Below are 26,445 nucleotides of genomic sequence, written 5' to 3'. Positions count from 1 at the left end.
AGAAAGCATATGACAGGGTACCGAGGGAAAAGATGTTCACCATACTGGAGGACTATGGGATCAAGGGTAGATTATTAACCCATTTATTTTTGTCTTTGCCCCGACTTAAAGTTTCAGTGAATTTTAATTTTAAGCATCGATATACTGAAGGAACATCATAGAAATATTGTTGATTTACTTGTCCACGCTAAATACAAGTAATGGCATTTTTTCTGAATTTTTTAAGATTGAAAAGATCACAACATGTAACCAGGTTGAGTTCTGAATTCTTTTTTCAGAAATAAAATAGATATTTTGTGTCTGTTTTTATATATTCAAATTTTATAGACATACTTGTAAGACAATAGGTCTTTTTCACACAATGAATCTGTCACATAAAGCCTATTTTTGAAGTTTACAATAATGTTGCGTTTACGCAACTTTGGGATTAACAAGGATGTATTCCTGATTCATAAGACTGCTCACTTGACTGTACTTGCAACTCTGTTACTTCCTTCATTGTTGAAGTATGCGTTAGTAGCGCAGTGAGAAGCATGAAACTGTACTTGTGTGTTGATAAAGAAACAATATTGCAAGAAAGGTACCGTATGCTAAACTGTATTAAAAATGAATGATTTTATAAATAGGACATTTTCTGTTTGCTGTGCAATTATGTATAACATCTTTCGTATTTATATTAGAATTTCATTGTTTTCCGACATCTGTCGCATCTACCAGAAAAAAATAACTGTGGCGGAACTCGTAACTATCTTAGAAGCAGAATAAGATGATGATGATGATGATAACTTGGTGAATGCAGATAACATTGACGCTGTCTATATTTCACACGATGTCGATGAAATAACAGATGAAGAAGACTTTGTCTTGTGGAAGAGGAACAATTACGTGATGCGGCGGGTACCTTTGAAATACATGTAAGTACTGAACAAGAACAGTATGAACCTGGAAGGTCAGCTGTAAAGAAACCTAAACAGGAAGCAGAAAGAAAGAAGGAGCAGCTCCCAAACTGGAGAAAAGTTGCTCCTATCTATACTTCTTCACCAACCTCAGAAGAATAGGCTAAAATTGAAGAAATAAAAATCAATGTACGTGGTAAGTCACCTTACAAAGTATTTTCACTGTACTTCGATTCACAAGTTCTGAAAATGACAGAGCAGCTACTATAGAGTTGTTACTGACTGCGTCAAATACTTTGCACCATACTGCTTCATACTGGAGCAACTTCAACATTTGAGGAGAATCAGATACACAATCATATGCACGACAATGGCATTGGGCAATTACAGGATTCGAGTTAGGAGTAAAAAGGGGTGGTGGCCTCCGTTTATAAATTTGATTGACAGTGTCATCGTCAATTCTTGGAAAATACATAGACTAGCAAACGATGAAAAAATCTCTCAGCTGCAGTTTAGGTCATACATAGCTCTGGCCCTGTTGAAATCTGATGGTGATGACACTAAAGATGATGAAGTATGTGGTGATGATGGGGAAGGCAATAAAGAAACTGACATAGAAGGGACAGACAATTCTAATTATGGACGAGCGTCAAAGGCAGCTTTACCCACGGAAGCGCATTGTGATCAAATAAGACATTTCATAATCCAAGAGGAAAACAAAACTAGAAGAAGATGCCAACTGTGCAAGAGCACAACAATTAACAAGAGTCAAAAATGCAATATTCATCTTCATTCAAACTGTTTCCAACAATTTCACTCTTGCTAAATGAAGATGCCTACTAGGCCCAATGCTGAACCTAAACTATTTGTAAATACTTTATGTTCCCACATTTTCTGGTCTTTCTGATCTAATTTCATGAGGAATATACAATAATATTCCAAAAAAGTATGTTTTTTCAGTGCTTGGTCCTTAATGGGTTAAAATCAATCAAAGGCATTTATGTTGACAATTGGGCTGCAGTGAGAATTGATGATAGAATTGGTTCTTTGTTCAAGATACTTACAGGGGTTAGACAAGGCTGTAATCTTTCACTTTTGTTGTTCTTAGTTTACATGGATCGTCTGCTGAAAGGTATAAAGTGGCAAGAAAGGATTCAGTTAGATGGAAATGTAGTGAGCAGTCTGGCCTATGCTGATGACTTTGTCTTAATAGCAGATTGTGCTAAAAGCCTGTAGTCTAATATCTTGGAACTTGAAAATAGGTGCAATAAGTATGGTATGAAAACTAGCCTTTCGAAGACTAAACAGATGTCAGTAGGTAAGAAATTCAACAGAACTGAGTGTCGGATTGGTGATACGAAGCTGGAACAGGTAGATAATTACAAGTATTTAGGATGTGTGTTCTCCCAGGATGGTAATATAGTGAGATTGAATCACAGTGCAGTAAAGCTAATGCAGTTAGCTCGCAGTTGTGATCAACAGTATTCTGTAAGAAGGAAGTCAGCTCCCAGACGAAACTATCTTTACATTGGTCTGTTTTCAGACCAACTTTGCTTTACAGGAGTGATAGCTGGGTGGACTCAGAATATCTTATTCATTAGTTAGAAGTAACGGACATGAAAGTAGCGAGAATGATTGCTGGTACAAATAGGTGGGAACAATAGCAAGAGGGTACTCAGAATGAGGAGATAAAGGCTAAGTTAGGAATGAACTTGATGGATGAAGCTGTATGCACAAATCGGCTTCGCTGGTGGGGTCATGTGAGGTGAATGGAGGAGGATAGGTTACCTGGAGAATAATGGGCTCTGGTATAGAGGCTAAGAGAAGTAGAGGAATACCAAGACAACGATGGTTAGACTCAGTTTCTAATGATTTAAATAAGAGGTATAGAACTAAATGAGGCCACAGCACTAGTTGCAAATAGAAGATTTTGGCAACGTTTGATAAATTCACGGAGGCTTGCAGACTGAATGCTAAAAGGCATAACGGTCTATAATGATGATATATGTTATTTACTACACTTTTGAAAGTTTACCAAGAGCAATCTCAGATCCCCTTCCTCCCTAAAACTTGACTGTTGCAATTAGGTAACTTTAAATTCCTTACTTTCCTGAGTTTCATTTTCTACGATGGGCGTACTATATTGTTTTACACTTCATTTTTTCTACCCAAATGAAGTACATTACACATCAGTTGTTACGTCCACCTTCTCAACATAATCTCCTTGTAATTGTATGCACTTTTGCCATCGATGTGTCACTCTCTCCAGACCTTCCTGAAACCATTCTTTCGGGGTGCTGCGTACCCATGGCTTGACAGCTGTGTTCAGTTCTGCAAAATCCGCAAAACAGAGACAACGCAGAGGTTTCTTCATGTTGCCGAACAGGTGATAATCACCTGGTGCTAAGTCGGGAGAGTATGGTGGGTGTGGCAGCACCATGAACTGTCCCTATGCTCCTATTGCATTGATTGTTGTTTAGTTTATGGCTCATGGTAATGGAGCCATGTCTCGTCACCAGTCACAAGCCTAGCCATGAATTTGGCTGGATCTTGATCATGGCGTTGCAAAAGTTCTCTGCACACAACCACACACCTCTGCTTTTTGTCTGCAGACAAAAGTCTAGGCACCCACGTGGATGACACCTTCCCCAACTGTAAGTGACCGTGCACGATCTGCTGCAGGGTGTTTCGGCTAATTCCCCTGGCTGCCTCCATTTCCGTAAATGTGATGCATTTGTTTCCTTGATTGGCCTGTTTGACCCAGGCACTGTTGGCTGGCATTGACACTGTCACATTCCTTCCAGAACTGGCTCCCTTGTCCACCGACGTGCGCCCTGTTTTCCAACCTTCCACCCAGTTGTAAACTGTATTCCGTGACAGCACATGTTCTCCATAAACTTCCACCAAGCACCGATGAATTTCTGCAGTGGTCACACCTTTTTTCCATAGGAACCAAGTTGTATAGCGCTGTCCCTGACGGTTGCTTTCCATGTTGTCTGCTCCTACGCTGACAGTGTTGTTATGAAATGGCTACGAAGAATGCATTCGTTGGTCCCTGTACGTGTGCTGCTACCAAACGGTGGAACAAGACACTAGTTACACGTCACGTCCTTCAAAATTGAAATGTGAACAATACTCGGACATACAAAAAAATAAAGTGTAAAACAATATAGTACACCCCTCATAGTTGACTGAGCCAGCTTGAAGTACAGCTGGCTCTTTCTACTGGTTATCCTGGTCAATATTATAAGCCAAGGGAGTTGCCTTTTATGATTAGGGCCCGGATTTTTAAAAAATGCACATGCAAATGTATATTTTGAACGTTAGTTTATATTTTGAGTGTTAGTGCATATACAGACATATTTTTCTCTTATGTGTGATCGATTATTTAAGATTTCTGAACAAAATTAAAAATCTAGTGAACTCTGTATGTTATACATCACTTGGCAACATAAGAAACCTTCCCTCATCAAGGAAAAAATTTTCAGTGTCGCAATACAAACAGGTAGACGGATAATGACGCTTTTCACAATAGCTATTTCCTTCTCCTTATAGTGGCCTCCTGAGGTTTGCTTAAACAAGTGCGTTCATCTGTTAACTTGCTCTTCGTCTACTGCAGTGTTTCACCGGATTAAACCGAAAAATGCCTAAATATTTTTCCAGAAGAATGTTCCGAACATTCAGTCCCAGTGTTCAAGTATTGCCCACTTACATCTGTCGACGTAGAATGATAATTTCCAGCGTATAAATTAATTCTGGCCGACAACAGAATGTAATTGACACCTGAAAACATTAAAAAATTGTTGAAACCTACTGACATGCATCATTTAGCATGGAATTAAACATGTTTGTCGATTTAACACTAAATTAAAATTAAATAATGCATCTGGTAAGTGTAGTTTATTTCATGTTTAGTGCATATTTACAACATTTTTAGTGCATATGAGCATGCATATTTTCGGAGTTTTTACTACATATGAATCAGGGCCCTACTTATGATTAATACAATCGAGAACATTTGCAATCTTCTGTTTACCTGAATTGTTTAGACAAAGGCCATGTTTTTTGTAGCAGTGTCTCTCAAAACTGCTGCATTCAATTACCTGAGGATTACAAAATTTTTTACAAATTTTAACCATATCTGTATTAACTTTGTCCACTTCAATGTTCACACATGAGTCTCTACTCAAATCATGCCTGTGGGGCACGTTCACTACAAAGATGTTAGTTAGAGTCAGCTTACCTAGTGTACATTTAAGATGAGAACTGACATCCAGAGAATCTTGAATTAGCAACTACTAGAATCTTCTACAGTCCTTTATAAATCACACAACTGGCACACAGCCAGTCTGCATTGAGCCAGCCTTGAGTGCATCAAATGCGAGTGAAAATAAGCAGAAGGTTGCGAGTCCGTGACAAGTCTGTCAGATGGCTACACAGAACAATACTGCACTCTAAGAATCTGTGTCGGGGTACAGGAGTTCGACTTATCGGTGTGCAATAGAATCGCCTGAGAGTGTGTGTGTTACGAATGTGAGTAAAAACTGTGTCGAGTGAAAAAATCAAGGACAAGTGACCTTGTGATTAACTCTAAATAGTAGTTCAATAGATTTAGTGGACAGTAACATGTTATCTCTATGTGCATAATTTTTAGTTTTTTTTTTTTTTTTTCTTTACCCCAATAACCTACTACAAGTGGTGTCAGAAGCAAGATTCAGTCAGTAGCATGTTTCAGTACTAGGACATTTTAAATGTAAGTTGTTGTCTGGCTTTCATGCCCTCTTAGATAAGCTTTGTGCATGAATTCAATTATTTCAGGAAAAACTTAAGAGTAGAACTCAAAACAGAACTTAAAGCTAGTCAGGATGAACTCAAGTAACAATTTTAATCCAGGGAAGAAGGACTTAAGTCACAGTTTAAATCTTGTCAGGATGACTTATGATAGAACTTAAAGACAAGTTGAATGAATTTAACAGTGGACAGTACAAGTTAGAAGAGAAGGTGTATGCTCTTAAAGTAAGATTAAAAGTGACCTCACGCAGGACATACGTGAAATGGTAAAAGAAGAACAGTTCACGGCAATACATCAGATTGTAGAGTTCAGTGTTCAAGACTTGAGGCAAGAAGTGAATGAAATGGTTGACAAACAATTTAAGGCAATACCTCAGATTGTACAGTCCAGTGGTCAAGACTTGAGGAGATGACTAATCTACAAGGAAGGATTACAGCCCTAAAATCCAGAGTGAGGTCTATCAGTGGCAACAGAGGTGCGAGTGTCGCAAAAATGAAACCCCCTTGCTTTGACTGAAGAAAATTGCAAATATGTTCTGCACCCTGCTCAAGACTGAGGCCAACCATAAAGGATGGACGCCAGAGGAGAGGGACATACAGCTCATCGCCAAGATGCATGGAGGAGTAACAGAGATCTTACAGATGTTACACAGTGTCCAACTGGGCACTCAAAACACAGGTGAATCACAGCAGGAATTCAGCACAGAGGTAGAACAGCTTACCCATAGGGCAGTCGGTGGCTTACCATTGGAGCACATACAGCGGAAGGTAGCCTACATCTTTGTCGATGGGCTTTGTGATGCTGGAATCTGCCAACAGCTGATACTCAGAGAGGATCATTGCTTCAGTGAAAGATGGCAGCAACAAAGTCATCGATGAGGGTATGAGAAAAGATAACCCAAAAGTCTGCACGCCAATTAGGGTTGCCAGACATTCCGTATTTAAGGATTAACCTTAGACTTAAAGAAAATGTCCCGCGTCCTTTTTAAACCTTGTAGTACCGGATTTTTAAGATTGGAAAAAACTTATACTTCATCTCAAATTCTATTAGAAAAAGGATCATGACATTTGTTATTTACATATTTTAAGTATTTGATGAGAAAGATTTTGAGTTTTATGCTAACATGCAATATTGCGACTTTGCGAGGCAAAATATCATAAATATCACGTATAATCTTGAACATTTCAGTTACCATTGTATATTTACAACAATGAAAATAGGTGATTATTTCAATTTGAATTATTTATTTTGTCTAATTAACAACAATGTGCCTTGTCATTGGCTGCGTGAAAATCTGATATCGTCTAATATTTGAATTATTTATTTTGTCTAATTAACAACAATGTGTCTTGTCTTTGGCTGCGTGAAAATCTGATATCGTCTAATACCTGCAAAATTTTTTTGTGAGTTTAATTGTAATATTTGTAGAGATCACATCATCAGATTTGGATATATTATTTTTATAATTGTAGTGTTCTCCTGGAAACCATACCTTATATCGCATGAGAAAATTTTACACCAAGGAAAAAGGCAAGAAGGGTGAGAAATATATATTTTTATATTTGAATGCCAGCTGTTGGTCTGATCCTTGAACTTAGTGACAGTGACGTGACCATTTGGAAAAGGTCTTCAAAACCACCTTGGATTGTGCAGTTTAACAAAACCATACCTTAAATCACAATGGGAATTTATCATTGGCAACTTAAAGTATGCTTTCTTCAGTGATGTTTCTTCACTGTCTTCTTATACCAAAATACGAAATGACCAGCTTGTGCATCAAGATAATGTAAGATTACAATATTATAGACTTCATTTACTGGGCTGCATATTTTATTTACAATTTGCTTTATATCGCACCAGCACAAACAGGTTTTATGGCAATGATAAGATAGCAAAGGGTTAGAAGTGAGAAGGAAGTGCCCATGACCTTAATTAAGGTACAGCTTCAGCATTTCCTTTCTGTAAAAATGGGAAACCACAGAAAACCATCTCCAGGACTGCTGACAGTGGTGTTCGAACCCACTATCTCCCAAATGCAAGCTCACAGCTGCACGACCCTAACTGCAAGGCCAATTCACTCAGTGTATATTTTATGATATAGATGTTGATTCCCATAGGGAACATGAAATATTTGTCCTGAATGAGTGAATTCATAATTCTAATGAATGATCCATTATTAAAAATTATAAATTTTGCAGCTAACTCATTCTCGGATGTTAATGTTTTGCCCCAGTGTGCCAATTTGGGCTCATCAGTTGGTAACTAGCACACCTACCAAGATGCACAGCTAGTGCATATAGTGGAGGTCACGGCATAGTAGGCTACTTGGAGCAACAGACGGTGGCAATGCACTATGAAAGACTTTGTCTCTTATACAATAATTGGATCATGAATTGTTTAAAGAGCATATGTCCATTGAACCTAGTTCTGAGAAAACTGAGGAAAAGTGTTTGTATCCTACGTTATTACACTATGGAAGTAAAAACTCCTTGTAATAAGTTTGACTACTTCTGACTGACATACGGGTATATAACTCCAAAAATCGAATATAACATTCATTTTTTATACATTTTGTTATGTTTAAAATGCGTTGACTTCAGTCCTTTTAGCAAAGTGCCATTCTTTGAAAATTAGCCTTTATTTGGGATATTAAAGTATTTATTGGTAATTGTAGTATATAATGCATTTACATTAATAGAAACACAGTCAATCTCTGAAAATTAAAAAATAAATTATTTTTGAAAGTATGAAATTTATAGCCAAGTGTTTAATTAACACATACCAATACTGAAATATCACCAGAAGAGATAGAAAGAAATCAAGAAATATTTACATTAGCCAATCCTCCTTAACACATTGCTGACCAGATGCTTGAGCTTGTCACATACCCTGTGGACCGGACTTTTTTTTTTTTTTTTTTGAGCATACTAGAGTGCACATGATTATAAAAATGTACATAAATATTAAACTAGTCAAGATTTTATCTTTAAAAGTTGATGGATCTGTCTTTATAAAACCATCTTCAGCGTCAATTCCTAATACATCATCAATGTGTACATCGTTGTCGTCATCAGAGTCCCTTGAATAAATGAGCACACACTGTAAATTACGGCGTGTAGGGGCTTGAATATTACTTCCACTATCACTCTCACATTCACTTTTCACTAATTCACAATCACTATATCCATTTGAATGATCATCGGCATACAATTCTTCTAAAATATCGTTGTCAGCTAACACTGTTTTATGCAAGCACTTGTGACTGAACCGGCAGAAAGAAAGTTGACGTTTTGAAACTAGCCTAAATCAAAGAATAAGAGAAGGCCGTGAATGAAAGAAAAGTGGCAGATATATATCTACTATTTATTCCACTCAATGTGCAAGTCCGAAATAGTTCAATATATGGTGAAGAGATGTCACAGGGAGACCGAAAACGATATTGTGAATAAAACTGAGATTTCTCGGGGCCTGTCACCCATGTGTTAATATCAATACAGAATGTTTTTTAGTGTTATCCTCTTTATTCTTTGAAAACTGACCATTAAAACCCTGGATAGTATAATCAGTTTTCATCACCCTCATCCTCCAAACTATCCACATTGTTCCATTTTAGAATATCTTTACACAATAGTCTTCCTCCTTATCCTGCAGAATGTATGGTAGGAACTACTCAATATCCTTAAACGTTTTAATGTGGATGAGAACAGAACCCCTCAGGGTAGGCCAAGTTATGTGTAAGTGTAATGTCTCCTACACCTGGCTGAATTAGCTTAAATGAGTTTTTCACATAACTCCCAATGTAGGGAGAAACAACAACACATCCACGACTTACACTACCTTTTAACACTCCATGAAAGAACTAACTACCACGAATAAGCTTGAGATTGTCCTGGATTTAATGCCTTTTAACACTACAGGATGGGTATAACCCAGAGGAACACATTCATACATAAGAGAAAACCGCCAAAATGTGGACTTATGCCCTTTTAGCAATTGCCAGGCCATCAGATGATATACAATGCCGGAAAAAAAACGTGTCAGTGGTAGCCTGGCCAGAGGCACAAGTGATCGTAATCCTGCTGCAAATAGACTCCCAATGGTCCTTGGTGAAACAGCAGGTGCAACATGTGACCGGATTTTGTTCCTGTATGATGTTCAGTCGCCCACCGCTGCTTACACAATGTGTCGATCTTGACGTGTATCTATACTGTGTGGACGTCCAGAACCTGGTCTACGGATGTGGGAATGTTCCACAGACCACTGCTGAAAGCAGTGATACACCACTGATACACTGTGCCCAACGCATTCAGCAATCCATTGATACGTCCATCCAGCTTCCCGCAGGCCCACAATGTGACCCCATTCAAATGGCTGCAGTCATTTAACAGGAGCACATACTCGTCTGCAAGAATTAGAATTAGAATTAATCTTACAAACACTGTTCACCTCTAACCCCAGCACAGATACTGCCTGCAGAGTGAAAACAGAGTGCGCACGGATAGGCTTCCTGAGCACCATCTGATAGCCGATGACCGTGACAAATGAATCACTAACACAACAACCCCTCAGTATGCACATATTATACCCTGGTGCCACTGAACAAAGTCCTTGAGCAAGGGATCTACTCATGGTGTGTGTCACTGTAGGTAGAACAGCTGAATGAAAAAGTGGAACAGCGAAGTGTTAGAGAGGAGGGGGAGAGGTAAGAGAACAGGGAAAGGTAGTAAAGGAAAATGTAGAGTAGGAATGGTCATGAAAGTGAGACAAAGGAGGAAGTCATAAGTTCTGCAGCCATCACGGAAGATAAGAGAGACCAGGAGGGAAGGGAATCAAATGAGTTATGAGGGGTTAAGGCTCTGATCATAGGAGACTCCATTGTTAGACATGTGGGGAAAGCGTTTGAAGCAAAGGGAACCAGTGTTATCCCACCATAGTTGGGGATGGGTGGGATCTGGATGATGCGGCACAGAGGTAGTTTAAGGGAGCAGAGTTATCAATGGGATACTGTGTAGGAGGGATACTGATCAAAAGGTGATTGGGGATTTGAATAAGACTGTGGAGTAGGTATGTGGAAAACTGGGAGTGAGATTTTTAGATCCTAATTTGTGGATAGGAGATAGGGTTCTACACTCAGATGGCCTTCACTTGAACCTCAGTAGTATGTTTAAGTTAGGAGGTTTGTTTAGAGGGGTTATAGGAAATTATAAATTACCACAGGGAGTGTATATGTGAGAATTTACAGAAGTATTTAGTATTTAGTACAAGTTCTAGATGTGGTGATGAAAAAACCAGACGAGCTCTATAGGGAAGTGATAGATAGTATAAGCGATCACAACACTGTTTTTACCATAGTTAAAAGTAAATGTGATTGATAGGAAGTTTGAAAAAGTAGAAATATTAGGCAGTAGGCCTAGCTTCATTTTGTTGTGGCTTGTAAAATTTTAAATAGTGGAGATGGAAATGGTTTAACTCTGCCTTCCATGTGTGTATGAATCAGCCCAAATCAGAGTTTCTTTTATTTTTCCTTTCTGAAGAATTTGAAATAGTTGACCTCTTTGTGCTTGAGAGCATATAGACAAAAATATCTGCTGTATTCTAGCAGATATATGTATCACTGCACGACGTTTCCTTATGTAGATTGATGGTATAAATCACCATTTCTTCATGAATGTTGACATCATTTGGTGAGGATTCTTGTAATTCTTTCAATGCCTTGAAACCTCTTACGACTCGTAATTACTTGACTCTCTATCACTTTGAAATATTATACTGTATGGCGCAGAAGCATGGCATGGTGCAGTTTGATTGAAAGAAAAGTAATTAAATTTAAATGAATCAGGTTATAATAGTACTACAGCAGACTGTGTCGCTGGTTTGCCGCTACCTCTGCAACCAGTGTGCCCCAGGTGGAATACTAGGTTTGAATCGGTATTACACAGACAATTTTGAACTTATAAAATCAGTGTTCCCGAGTAAAAGCTAAACAAAGATAATATGTACATTGGAGAGTCTTTAGAAGGTGTGTGTGAGAGAGAGAGAGAGAGAGAGAGAGAGAGAGAGAGAGTGAGAGCAAGAGAGAGAGAGAGAGGAAAGGGAGTTCAAGGAGACTTGGAATACATTATAACTTGCTTTCTTAAGTTCCACAAACACAAACTGTGAAAAGAAAGATTTACTACTTTCATAAGCTCTGCAGGAAATTCCTGAAGTCAGTGAGAAGCTTCAGAAATCTTCCGAAGAGTACAATAAACGAGTTTTAACGAACTACTACATTTTATACTATCATGATTGTTCAGAATTTAGGCCTGTCACCCAGGTGACAGATTCCCTATCAATAGTTTTCCTATAATAATTTCAAAAAAGCAAGTTTATCAAACATTTCTCTTAATAAATTATTTCAATCCCTAATTCCTATTTCCAATTTGTCTTATAAAATTCCAGCTTTATCTTGATGTTATGATCTTTCCTACATTTAACTGCTCCGCTCAAGCTCATTCGTATACTAATGTCATGCCAGGCTATCTCTGGAGCCCTGCGCACATATACAAAATAATATCCGCATCCACACTTTCTTCATCCGCACCTGCATAATGGTTATCCGCGGATATTATCAATATTTAACTACAGTGTATTACACTCAAAGTACTGAAACTGATAGATATATTAACATAATACAATAGGCCTGACAACTGGCATCAGAACACCTACAGTCACAGGTTTATGAAGGATTTTCTCTTGCGACAACTACCGAAGTATTGACCTTTGTCCTTCCATTAATTGCGGGCAGGAGCCACATAGGCTCAGGTCAGATTTATGGCTTTATGGTTTCAAGGCTCTTTATTTATCACCATTCCTCTAATCGCCTAATCACCAGGAAAAATAAGAGTATACCTGAGTAAAAATCAATAAACGTCATTATTTAGAAATTGTGAGCAAAATTATCCGCACTGCCATACAGTTTGTATCCGCGAAGACACTAACTTCGCGGATATCCGCGGATATTGCAGGGCTCCAGCTATTTCTCCACTGTCAGCTTGGAACATACCACTTGGTGGAGCAGCTTCCTACTCCGAAGTCTTCCCAGCCCAACGTCTGCAACATTTTTGTAACACTATATTATTATTAATAAATTTATAATACAATTTATAACATAAATGATCACAATTCATCCACAATTTTTACAGAAATACTGTACTTTTCAAAGTAAGACAACAATTAAAAAATCAAGAAAATTTGGCAAAAAACATCAAACTTAAGCCTTCATATACTATAAACTCATTCGATGTGACAAACATGTATTCCAGAGTCCCAATAAAAGAAACAATTAACATAATCAGAAACACATTTAAACAAAACAGCAAACTAAACAACCATGAAATAGACGAATTCATGACAATTTAATGGCGAAATATAAACAAAAACGACTCCCTATGGGTGCTCCAGCCTCTGGAATACTTACAGAAATGTACATGGATTATCTAGAGAAACATAAAATACTAAATAATACTAAAGGGATAGTGCTCTGGCTTAGATACATAGATGACATCTTTGCAATTATAGATAACAAAATCAACAACAATACGGTACTGAAATTTTAGATCAAATAAATAACTTAGACCCACACATGAAATTTATATTACAAAAAGAAAACAATCAAATTTTTTACACCTAACAATAGAAAGAAAGAAAACCAAACAGTTATTATATAAAATATGTACAAAACCTACCCAAACCCTCAATACCGTAAGAAAACTAAAACACACACACACACACAAAACACATTTTTAAGCATACTCAACAGAGCATGCAACATCCCCCCATCACAGAAAGATATACAGGAAGAAATTACATCGACAGAAAATTAAAATAAAACTCAACTCAAAAAAAAAGAAAATAATAATAATAATAATAATAATAATAATAATAATAATAATAATAATAATAATAATAATAATAATAATGATAATATCTATCAGGTAATTAATATTTACAAGAAACTTAAGTTTAAAATAGCATTTCGTACACACAATACCAATAGCAACTTACAGTAGTCTATAACACAGGCCTACAAAAAATATATATATTATATAATTATATATATTTATATTATTTATTTATTATATTTATATATATATTATATACATATATAAATTTGTTGCCTGGAATTTTTAAACTGATTTTAGGTATATTTGGGTCGCTGGATGTAAATATGAAATCAATTTTTCTCTATCAGCTCTATTTTTTTAGATATCAGTTTTTTTTCTATCAGCTCTATTATTTTTAGATCTGTTGTTTTTATGTGCAGTTAACACTAAATGTGCAGTTCTAACTCCATTTTGTGCAATTCTAAGTTAAGTCATAATATACAAGGATTTGGGTCATGTATATTTGTCCTATCGTCAGTCTGAGGACCAGTTAGTTCCAGGTAAATCCACCAGATGGTATAAGCATTTAGTAACTGAATTGATATTTAATACATTCTTGACGGGCTACGTAAATGAACATAGTTTCTTATCAGCATGTGAACGACCAGCTATGTAAATTAACTTATTTAATGCTATGAGTGCTTCAAGTAAGTTGAGATTAGTTTGGGAGTTCAGAGTAGATCACAGTAATTGGCTTCGCATTATATTTGTGTTTAGTAAAAAGTTGTCACAAAGTTAACCTAAAATGTACTGTTAGTGATTTTGTAAAGAGAGCTTGCCTTGGACACTTCGGTGTTTGGCTTGGTGATCAGAAGAAAACCTGGGTACTGCATCAGGTCTATAAAATTGTATGGAACATTTACAACAGTGGACTACCGGAAAAAGAAAATGTCTGAAATTCAGCATAGCAATGGTTTGGAGAGAACCCAAAAACCACTTAGATGACTGTTAATTTCGCCTATTAAATATTCATGGAATCAATCAAAACACCCGTAGCAAGTGGACTTATCCTGATTTAGACTCTGCACTTCCCTCACTCAGAAGAAGTGCAGATCCCATCGTTTCACCAGCTACCAGAGCTCTGTGGGGTATTGTCCCTCTGACCTTTCTGATACTAACGAAGGTGACAGTGATTATGAGGTTATATCATCACTTCCTCAACATTTCAACCAGGATGAGTTAAATGACCTCACCAGAGATCACAACTTGTCAAAAGAAGCTTCTGAATTACTGGTTTCCAGGTTGAACGAGAAAAATTCAGTGGAACAAGGAACCAAAATTACCTTTTACCATACAAGAGAAAAGGGTCTGCTACCCTTCTTCTCTCAAGAAGGACAATCTTTTATTTTGTAACGACGTTAGAGGACTCTTGAAGAAAATAGCTCTTCCTGAGTATTTTCCAGATGATTGGCACCTATTTATTGACAGCTCAAAGTGAAGTTTGGAATGTGTTCTTCTACACAATGGGAAAAAATATGGTTCAATACCAATTGCTTCTCAACAAAACTGAAAGAACAATATAACACCATAGCTTTTGTCGTGGAGAAGATAAAGTATCATGAACATCAATGGGTGATTTGTGTGGACTTAAAGGTGGTAAACTTTATCCTTGGCCAGCAAAGTGGCCACACCAACATCCTGGCTGCTTGTGCCTCTGGGATAGCAGAGACAAAACACACCACTGGGTTAGAAAAGAGTGGCCTAAAAGAGAAAACATGGATGTTGGGGGGAAAAATGTTATTAATGACTCCTTAGTTGAATGAGAGAAAAATCATCTTTCCTCCAATGCATATCAAGCTGGGCATTGTGAAGCAGTTTGTGAAGGCTCTTGATAAGAATTGATCATGCTTTGTATTTATAAGAAATAAAATGCCTTACCTGAGTATGGAAAAAATTAAAGCAGGGATATTGATGACCCACAAATAAGACAACTCATTAAGGATCCTGACTTCATAAATTCGATGAACGAAGCTGAGCTAAAAGTCTGGACTTCATCTGTGGCAGATATCAAAAAATTCTAGGCAAACGCAAAGCTGAAAACTACGTTGAACTGGTAAACGAGATGCTTAAAAGTTTCAAATCCCTTGCGTGCAACATTAGTATTAAGGTGCACTATTTATATAGCCACTTAGACCATTTTCCTGAAAATTTAGAAGACACCAGTGGGGGTGATTTCACCAGGATCTTAAAACTGTGAAGGACCACCACCCAGAAAGATGGGACTTGCACATAATGGCAAATTACTGCTGAGCTTAAAAAGGGACTGTTCCAAAATACATTCAAGAATGTCACGAAAAAGAAGCTTCCGAAGTGTTCAGTGACTAGTTGGTTTCACTGATGACTTTTTCCTCTATGTTTGTATATAATAATATTTGTATAATATAATAACGAAAATTCCACGTTTATTTTTTTTACTACCATATGATAGTGTAATGTATATTTCACAAAATGCCATATCTCAGAAACTAGAGCTGCTAGGCAAAAACTAATGGCATATTCAAATTCATGGCATCAAATTCAAATAAAATCAGCTCAAAAAGCCCCAGCACCAAAATCACCATCGACCAGTGTAATCATCATAGCATTATCCAAAACAAGAGTTATTTAAATTCCGGAATATGCAGGTTAAAATATTCACAATGTGATACATCATACTCAGGACAAACAGGAAGAAATTTCATTATTCAATACCTAGAACATACAAATACCGATAAGTATAACAGATACTCCACTAGTACACATATGCGAGAATTCAAATGTAATTTTACTACAATAGAGCAGGACCTTACAATTTTATGAACTATAAAGAAAGGTAGCTTAATGAATATTTTAGAATCAATTTATATAGAAATAGATCAAAAACAAAATTACAGAAAATATAAACATACATACTTTTAGATGAGATTTTAAGAATAGTTTCATGCAAAGAGGTAATGAAAAAGGTCATCATAAGGCATTTGAACACACTCCGCCTACCACGACACTACCCCTACAGCTCCCTCCATTCCCCTCTTCGTGCTTTCAACCAGACAGTTGCTTGACACAAATAGTCAAACATCAGCTAGCCACACAACAAGAGCTAACGGAACCAGTGGGGAGGTCAGTACTTTATATATTTCAACATTCCACATCACAATAACAAGGTTCCTTCGCACAAAAATAAAAACAATTCTCTTTTGTTTTCTTCTCTCTTTTTATACTCCATATTTAATAACATCTTATCGGCACATAAGCAAAAACACCAACACGTCAACTATGGTAGAGAGAGTTTCCCCAGCCAACGATAACGTCCTTTAAAATAATGAAATAAGAACATTAGCACACACATTAAGAGGTTTTTAAGATTAAATATAGATCATAACACACCATTTTACAACAGCTGTGACAACTATAAGATCTTTTTATTTTAGAAGAAGAATGCTACCCATTACAAATAAGCAAACACCAGTGACTTAAATGTTTTTAAATTACTTTTTAAAGTGTTATTTATAGGATGTATTGTCTATGTCAATTTTTAAATTAATTATTAGGTGAAGATGTCATATACAAGACAAAAGATGTCTTAAATTGTAATATAATGTGTTAGTCCTATGTAAATGAAGGGCAAATAAAGTACTGAATAGGTGGAAACACTCTCTCAATTTAATGTTTTTATTTCTTGTCACAGGAGTGACTTTTGAGTATATGAAATATATTTGGGACTAAAGTGAGTGTGGAAATGCTGTTGTGCTTTGTGCTGGAATGGCAATCTGGTCACAAGTCAGATAAAAGTAAACATTTCTTTTCACCACCAGAAAATGAGGAGCATTTCTCTAAGTGGACTACAGCAAACCCAATAAAAGACATGCCTCTTATGCGTGTCTAGGATTTGCAAGTGTTACTGTTCGGAAGATCTCATCGTAAAGGTAGACTTGTTTACTATTAATGGGGAAAAAGTTGAAATTCCGAGAATACGGTGGAACTTCAAACCAAGAGCTGTCCCACACATTTTTCCAAACTAGCCATCCTATTTAAGCAAGTCCCTGAAAATTTGAAAACCCCCATTGGAATGAGAGTTATTTGAAGATCATAATCACAATGACAATATTAACAGCAATAGCTTAGAATGTAATGAACTCAATTTGCCCACTACATCTAAAATACTTAATAGTAACAATAAAGTGAAAAATAAAAGAACCTGATCTCAGTTTGCCCCGTACATCTAAAGTAGCTGATAGTGACATTTATGTCTCTAGAATTACTCTAAATTTGAGAAGACAAGTTTAAATCCTTGGCAGGAATTTAAAATTACAACCAAAAAGAAATTAGCTGCATGCAGACCTAAATTGAAGCAGATTGAAAATAAGGTCAATGTAAGTCCGGCCCCGCGGTGTAGGGGGCAACACGCCCGCCTGTCAACCGGCGGCCTCGGGTTCGATTCCTGGCTGGGTCAGGGGTCTTTAATTGTAAATGATTAATATCCTTGGCCTGGGGATTGGGTGTTTGTGCCGTCCTTAGGGCTGGTTTACACGGGTAGAGTAGCGAGGCGAGTAGAGTAGTTAGTAGAGTAGCCACGTTACTCTACTCTACCGCTGTCTGGTAGAGTTGACACTCGTATCGTTCATACGGGAGTAGAGTCATACAGTAGAGTAGAGTACAGTAGTAGCACTATGTCAAGACGTAAGCACATCGTAAGGAAGTGTTTAAAGACATTTACAAACATATTACTGCAAGAGGTTAGTGAAGCGTTAGAAGAAGAAGTAAATGAGGAAAAAAGGGAATGGGTAAGAGGCTGGCTTAGTAGGAGAGATACACTCGGGGCATCGGCATTAATTCTGAGAGAACTTGACAATTTGGAGAAATATGGGGGGACAAACTCGACACAGTTGGCCAAGAACATGAGGGATCGTCTCAGGAATCATTTTGTTAATGAAGGAGCAGTTCCCTGGCAGTACAAGCATGTATTTTAACCCAGGAACACAAACGATTGAATTTTTATGACTTTATTCATTATTGTACAGAAAGTAACGACAGTGTAATCATCCCCTCAGGATTTTACTAGTCTTCGTCTGTGAATACTGTAGTGGTGATTTCTAAGATAAAACTATATGAACGAGCTCCAGTCTAATTATAGATCATAATTCTGGCGAAGGTTTTTGTTCCACGGTGAAGGGGTGAGGTACTCCTTTTCCCAGTTAGACTGTAGCGATGTTTCTATTTCCATTTTGTTTGTATTTCAGCCAACCTAAATCTTATCCGAATGAAATTTTACAGAATTCATTCCAAAAGTTATAGAAAGAATACCCATTGGCCATCAGTGTGTCGTCTCAGAACCCACGAGTCTCAAAACTCACGAATATCAAAATTCACGAATTCTAAGAAGAGGATTAGCAAGAATAGGTTTCTCTATCTGGGCCAGTCTCAAACCTCACGAGCAGGACCAGTTCTTCTTTGAATGGATATACGCCCACCCTACTAGTGATGATATAATTGGATATTTTAAAAAAATCAAATAGCTTCCATCCGGTTATTTAAATAATGGAATAAATAATCAAATGAATTTCAAATATCATTCAGTTATATCGCGTAGAATAATCGGTTGCGTCATGAATACATTTTTCGGTGTAAGTGTGTCAGATGGATAATCGACTGAATTATGTGAATAGATGAAAAATAGAAATACGCCTCTTTTTTGCAATCCATGAACTCCAATGCTGAAGACGGCACAAACACTCAGTTCCCGAGCCATAGGAATTAACAAATGAAAGTGAAAATCCCGGCCAGGAGTCGAACCTGGGACTCCCTGGACCCATTGGACCACAGGCCAGCATGCTAACCATGTATCCATGCAGCCGGACGACATAAAATTAAAGTAGGTATATTGCCTGCTGCTAGTTAAAATAAATTTTCAGTTGGTAGTAATTACCGGGGCTTAGTTCTATTATGAGGCCAGAAGACGGCATTTACTTACATAAGAAACTTTATTTAACGATATTAAATATAACGACTGGTAATTCACTCATTTAGTTTCAGTAGAGATTAATTTGGTCATGAATCTCATCGCAGGGAAATTAAATTACTTATCTCCATTCCCTCCAGAAAGTGGGCGAGTATGATGAACGGTCTCTGATACGCTTTCCGAAAATAATATGAACTCATGCTCCACACGTATGACTGATTCATGTACTCCCAGATGCCTTACTTAGCATAGATTAATATATTACATCACGCCCCCACGCGATTACACGAAACGCAGTGTTATATACTCGTATTGACTACTTGGGTCACCAAATTTATAAAATCATAAATTAAAATGTGTCAGAAGTTTATCTAAAATATAAGGTAGTAGCCAATCGCTATCTTTGACGTTCTGTTGCTATATGACTTAAAAAAGACTCCACAGCGCTGATATTGATGATATTTTATGATGGTGGTTCTTTCCCCAGCCAAGAAAATGTGGAAAGGTTCATTAAAATTCAATAAGTGTTGAAAACAATGAAGGAAAAGGTGGTGGTGGTGATTACTGTTTTAAGAGGGAGTGCAACTGGGCAGCCATCCTCTATTAATACTAATCAGAGGGAAAAAATGGAAGGTGGCCCATACTTCGAGAAAATGAAGGTTTCGAACAAAGAAAGACAAAGGCCTTTTCTAAAAAATGTAAGTACCCCTGGGGCCCCTTTTAGTCACCTCTTACGATAGGCAGAGGATACTGTGGATGTTACTCTGCCACCCCAACACACAGGGGAAAATAATGGTCGGTGAATGACACAGAGGTGTATTATTATTATTATTATTATTATTATTATTATTATTATTATTATTATTATTATTATTATTATTATTATCAAAACATTTTTCTGTGGTCTTAAAGGTAATATAACGTATTTTTCCTTTTGATATAAATTTAATGTTAATGGTATTGTGGCCTCAGGAGAGGCCTGGTGAGTGAGTCACCGCGCACCTCACCCCTCCTGCCGTCATCGCAGGCACCTGCTATCCGTAGTCGTGAATTTTGAGACTCATTGGAATATTAATTTAGCTATTAGTTTGCAGTCGTGAGTTTTGATACCATTTGCTACTAATTTTCGCACGTGAGTTTTGAGACGTAACCGGCCATAAGTACACTGTAAATTACGCTGGCATAGGCCTAATTTGCAGTAGCTTCTTCGCCATAAATATCCCAATTATTGATCTATTTAATTTTTTTTGTTCGTTGCTTGTACAGCCCAGGTGTAGAGCTTAAGCTTCTAGATCTGACACTGTACTGTAAACAATAATTATTTTGGATATTCCAAACAACATATGGAAACTATTCAATTTCTTGGGGAAATTACTGTTTTTGTTGAAAATTAATGGCAGTGGCATGTGATAAGTAGAAGATCCCTATGTATGTTATTAATATGATTAATGTACACAGTCCTGCACCATTGTATTGCCTAACTTAAACATGTCGAGACACATGATGAACACGCTGTGTAACACTGAAACTTGAGAAATCTTCATATTAAGTGAAAATCCAGCTGACACTTGTTTATATTTTATGTTGCATCTTCGAGAGTAGATGTCTGCGGACCGAGCTCGATAGCTGCAGTCGCTTAAGTGCGGCCAGTATCCAGTATTCGGGAGATAGTAGGTTCGAACCCCACTGTCGGCAGCCCTGAAAATGGTTTTCCGTGGTTTCCCATTTTCACACCAGGCAAATGCTGGGGCTGTACCTTAATTAAGGCCACGGCCGCTTCCTTCCCACTCCTAGCCCTTTCCTGTCCCATCGTCGCCATAAGACCTATCTGTGTCGGTGCGACGTAAAGCAACTAGCAAAAAAAAAAAAAAAAAAAAAAAAGATGTCTGCGGCACCTCCTCCACACTTCTTGGATCTTCGTATTTTCATGAGTTCTTGATTGTATGTACATCGTATTTTTTTTATTTTCTGTTTCAGTTCCGTTAACCCAAAACCCTCTTTACCCATTTTCGCTATCAAGTCCTCTTCCGCCGCCCATCTCATATTCTTATTTCTATAAGTAACGCTGTTTATGTTCCATAAACATTCTCTTTCGCTGTAGAGCTCCACAAATTTGCAAGTTTCTTCTTCCGTCCACTTCATTTTGCCGCCAAATAAACGCTCAACGTAATACCACCGTCTGCACACACACGCAAATACAGCAGTCGAATGACGCGGCAGCTGAAAAATCGAGCGTCCTCGGACTTCTCCGCCAGCTCTCGGAGTTCGGTTCCGGTGGAGGGGGAAGGATAGTGGTAGAGTTACTTTACCGCAGCGGAAACCCACTCTACTCTACTGCCTACTAACTACTCTACTCTACTTCCTACTATCCCGGTCGTTTACACGATGCTAGTAGCTCTACTATCCACTCTACTCGCCTCGCTACTCTACCCGTGTAAACCAGCCCTTAACGCTCCTTTCCTCACATTCAACACTCTACACTTCCGCAATTCCAATTACACGCAGGTTCATATCATATGGTGCAAGTAGGGGCAAAAGATCTCTATAGGTCGACGCCCCAAACAAATAGCAATTTTATAAAAAAAAAAAAGGTCAATGTGTCAAGTGAAGCTGAAGATATTCTTAAGTTCCGTAGAAAGAAAAAAGACGTGGACACAATGCTCAAGAAATGTAACACCAGCCCCAGAGTTATGTGCTATTTTATAAAGATTCCGCACAGGCCAAAATTAAAGAAAAAATAGTAATCACGGACTGGAAAATGAAATAAACCTTACTTACAAGGGAAACCTCACAAAAAATACTTTTAGTGTTTCACTCAGCAGGCTACACAGTAGGAAAAAATGACAAATATGTCGACTGCTTAGATTGTGCTCACACCTTTCACAGTGAAAAGCCACCTGAGCCTCCACTGACATTTAGCTGGGCTGAGTGACTCAGGCAGTTAAAGCGCTGGTTCTCTGAACCTAAGTTGGCAGGTTCGATTGTGGCTCGTTCCAGTGGTATTTGAAGGTGCTCAAATACATTAGTCATGTGTCTGTAGATTTACTAGCACCTGAAAGAACTCCTGCGGGACAAAATTGCGGCACCTCAGCGTCCCCGATAACCGTAAAGAAAAGTAGTTCGTGGGACATAAAAACAATAACATGATATGACAACATTTACCCTCATTAAATATTATGGCACAAAGAAAGACATCCAATACTTGACACACCCTTCACCATGTGTGTTTAGCTTACTATTTAGAAGAGGCCGCCTCAGAAAAATTGCGATCAGAACAAAATTTATGGGGAAATATATTATTTGCATGTTTGGACAGTGGTGGTGATGGTGGTAGTGATGGGGATTATCGTATTAAGAGGAAGTTCAACTAGGCAACCATCATCCATTAACATTAGTCAGAGAAGGAAAAATTGAAGGGGACTGACACTTCAAAAATTAAGGTATCAGCCAAAGGAAGATGAGGGCCACAAAGGGCATGAAAATGAAAGACTCCGTACGCCTCGCAACCTAATACCGTCAGGGTTGGAAAAGAACAAGAGTTGACCAAGAGTGGAAGCAATGCCAGGACTCAGCTAAGGCCCCCTGGTCACCAACCCACACTCCAAAATTCAGAGCCCCTGGGGCCCTTTTCAGTCGCCTCTTACGACAGGCAAGGGATACCAGTGGGTATTCTACCGCCCCTGCCCAGAGCGGGGTGTTTGGACACCATAGACTCTATTGTTGTCAGACCCACAGTCTTTGGATACAATAGTGATCACAGATATGACCTTGTGTTTCATTACATTAAGTGCTTCTTCTTCTTCTGCTTCTTCTTCCATCATGAAGCAAATAAGGAAAGAGTTGCCAAGAAACTCCCTGTTGTGTTTGTTGACACAGCAAAACAGAACAGAAAAAATTTTTAATTTTCAAGCACCTTGTAGCAATTGATTATACAACAAATCCGAAATGGGAATAGACCAGATGTCATTCTAAAACACTGCCATCACAAACACAATGAGGTAGTATCACAAAGTTCTTTAAGGAACTTCTTCCGGGAGCAGCTATTGTTAATTCTTGGCTTGCTCCTAAAAGTAACCAAGAGCACAACAGTCGGCCTAAGAGGCTATGGAATGTCCATTACCACATTCAAAGAAAGCCTAGCTAACACACTCATGGAGATAAAGGATAAAGTCGCCATGGCTGTAGCTATGCCTGTGAAAGTGACTGGGTACCACTACCAGTCTGAATCCGATGTCTTTACAGGAGAACAAAAGAATAAAAGATGAAGCCATAGGAACTGCAAAGTTTGCTACAGAAGGTTTATGGAAGCAGAAGGTCGCAAGAAGGCAAAGAATGTGAAGAAAGTGACAACATTCTGTGAACAGTGTCCTGATAAGCCCTTCTTGTGTAAAGACCATTTCAAAACTGGACTTGGCAGGCGGCTGCCATTTGGTGGTCATCATACCGCTCATCAAGCACTCCCACAATCTCCTCATAGGTGGCACCCGTTTGGAGGCTGGGTAATACCTCTGTTGCTTGCCCACATAGCCCGGCAATCAGGTACATGGCCCTCTCTTCAGACATTCAACCAATGTGCCCACAGACAGCCTCAAACTTGGTTTGTAATGTCCTCCAGGAAGTGATCCCATCCTAAGTAATATACCACAGTCCGTCCAATCTCTTAATACTATTCCTGGATTCTGTGACCATCAGGCAATTCTCGCAACACTGACCCATATAAAACCATCCCCCAAACTCCATACCAGAACAGTTTCTAATTTTTCCCGAACAAACTGGAACGATCTATCCACTTTACTATCCAACCGCCTCCCCGTTCTCACCTCAGATTTCACCGGCAGTACTGACATAAACAAGATATGGAACGACTGGAAGACAATTTTCTTTCAATGCGTAGAAGAAACCACACCAACAGTAAATATAACCAGCAGACGGAAATCTCCATGGATTACCAAGGAGATAGTGCGAGAAATTTGAAGAAGGGACCGCCTGTACCAGAAATGGAAAAGAAATCCAACCGATTATGAGTGGGAGAAATACAGGCTGGCTAGGAACAAGGCTAAACAATCTATCAGAGATTCCTACGATTCTTACGTCCACAGTCTCAACACCAACTCCAAGGAACTCTGGGCTCTTCTCAGAAGTAAAGGTTGCAACAGAGCTCCATCTGTATTTAAACATAACGGTACGGCAGTCTCCACACCACAAGAAATTGCAGACACCTTCAACAGGAAATTTAAAAGTAACTTCTCCGTACCTACTGAGGAAGAGAACATGCTATATTCAAGGACAACATCTACCCCTCTCTTCCCTCTAACCAACCTGTATTTCTCAACGAATGAAGTAAAGGAGAGCCTTCTGAAAACAAGACCTCACGCCGCGACCGGGCCGGACCGAGTGCCAGCAAGAATTCTCAAGAATTGTGCAGTCGCCTTGGCGCCCTCGCTTTGCGCTCTCTTCAACTATTCCATTAATACCGAGTCTGTACCTTTCGAGTGGAAAGAAGCCAACGTAGTGCCAGTTTTCAAAGATGGAGATAAGGAAAACGTAGATGATTACCGTCCAGTTTCTATAACATCAGGGGTCTTTAAATGTATGGAACGTCTAGTTGCTAAATATATGTTGGATTTTCTCAAGGAGAGAAACCTGCTGAACTCAAACCAGCACGGCTTCATTCCGGGAAAATCCTGCACAACACTTCTAACAAAAGTCATTGATGATTGGCAGTTCTCTTTGGAGCTGACTGATATCTCACAAATAGACTGTGTGACTCTGGACTGGAGCAAAGCTTTTGACCAGGTGTCACATTAAAGACTTCTGTTAAAACTTAGCAACTACGGCATTCAGGGTAAACTGCTGTCATGGTTGAGGTCATTTTTGGTGGGTCGAACGCAATGTGTTGTGTGCGGAGGAGCCAAATCAGACCAAACCACAATTACTTCTGGAGTAATTCAGGGCAGTGTGATAGGGCCCCTCCTGTACACGATTTATGCTCTCGACTTACCGGATTGTGTAAATTCGACCATGGCGCAGTATGCCGATGACACAGTCATTTACAGAGCCATGAAAAACAGTGATGATATTATAAAATTCCAATCGGATCTGGATAGTATAGCTCTGTGGTGTGAGGTAAATAAAATGTGTATAAATATTAAGAAGTGTAAATATATAAGACTAAGCAGAGCTAAACAACCACTCCAGAACCAACCTACTCTATGTGGAATCCAACTGCCGACTTGTAACTCCATCAGACTGCTCGGTATTCACATTACGGACAATCTGAAATGGAATAAACACGTGGAGGAAGTGAGGTGTAAGGCATACCGGGCGCTAGGCTTCGTCTGTAGATGTCTCTCGGGAGGAAGAAGTAAGCCCTATGAACGGCTTATATTTCCCTTGTGTGGCCCATACTATTATATGGCCTTTCTTCCTGGCATCCAACTACAACGGAAAATATGAGGAAACTAGAAGGTATCCAGCAACGAGCAGAACGTTTAATTAACAAACACATCCCCTTAAACACAGCCAGGTCATTGCCACCAGTGAACTCGTTATGTACACAAATAGATGTAGCCTTCCTTAGGAAATCCCTGACAGATAACACACACCTCTCCCCTTTCCACCGCCTGCAGCTCAATTAGCGCTCTGTTAAAAGAGGCCAAGGAGTTACTCTTGTCCCTCCCTTCGCTAGAACCACCTCATATTTAAATGGGTTTTACTCAAGGGCTGCTCGTACCTGGAACCTTATACCATCCGAGGTAAAGCTACTTCCTCTTCCTCACTTCCTCCGCGAAGTAAAGAAAATGTATATGTAAATAGAAACCCATATGCGATGTATATAACTTGTATAAATTAGAATTGTAAGAAGGATGGGTGCAAGTACAGGTGTATGTGGGCGAA

General features: G+C 38.5%; 1 protein-coding gene across 4 annotated transcripts in view; it reads right to left on the bottom strand.

Moving 5' to 3' along the window:
- Positions 1-26,445, bottom strand: part of LOC136857819 (uncharacterized) — a 132,085-nt gene that overhangs the window by 80,278 nt on the left and 25,362 nt on the right. Inside the window, exon 1 of one of the 4 annotated variants that reach the window (XM_067136770.2) lies at positions 12,577-12,616. The exons of 2 other annotated variants lie outside the window; for them this stretch is intronic. In XM_067136770.2, the coding sequence (XP_066992871.1) occupies positions 12,577-12,601 (25 nt within the window). In that variant the 5' untranslated portion in view covers positions 12,602-12,616. Of the gene's footprint in view, positions 1-12,353; positions 12,514-12,576; positions 12,617-26,445 lie in introns of those variants that run through there. One more of the 4 variants, XM_068225315.1, reaches the window with a different exon arrangement.

This window comes from Anabrus simplex, chromosome 1, assembly GCF_040414725.1.
Source record: "Anabrus simplex isolate iqAnaSimp1 chromosome 1, ASM4041472v1, whole genome shotgun sequence".
Classification (NCBI taxonomy): domain Eukaryota; kingdom Metazoa; phylum Arthropoda; class Insecta; order Orthoptera; family Tettigoniidae; genus Anabrus; species Anabrus simplex.
The sequence above is the reverse complement of the archived record's forward strand: the minus strand, read 5'-3'. Positions and strand labels throughout refer to the sequence as shown.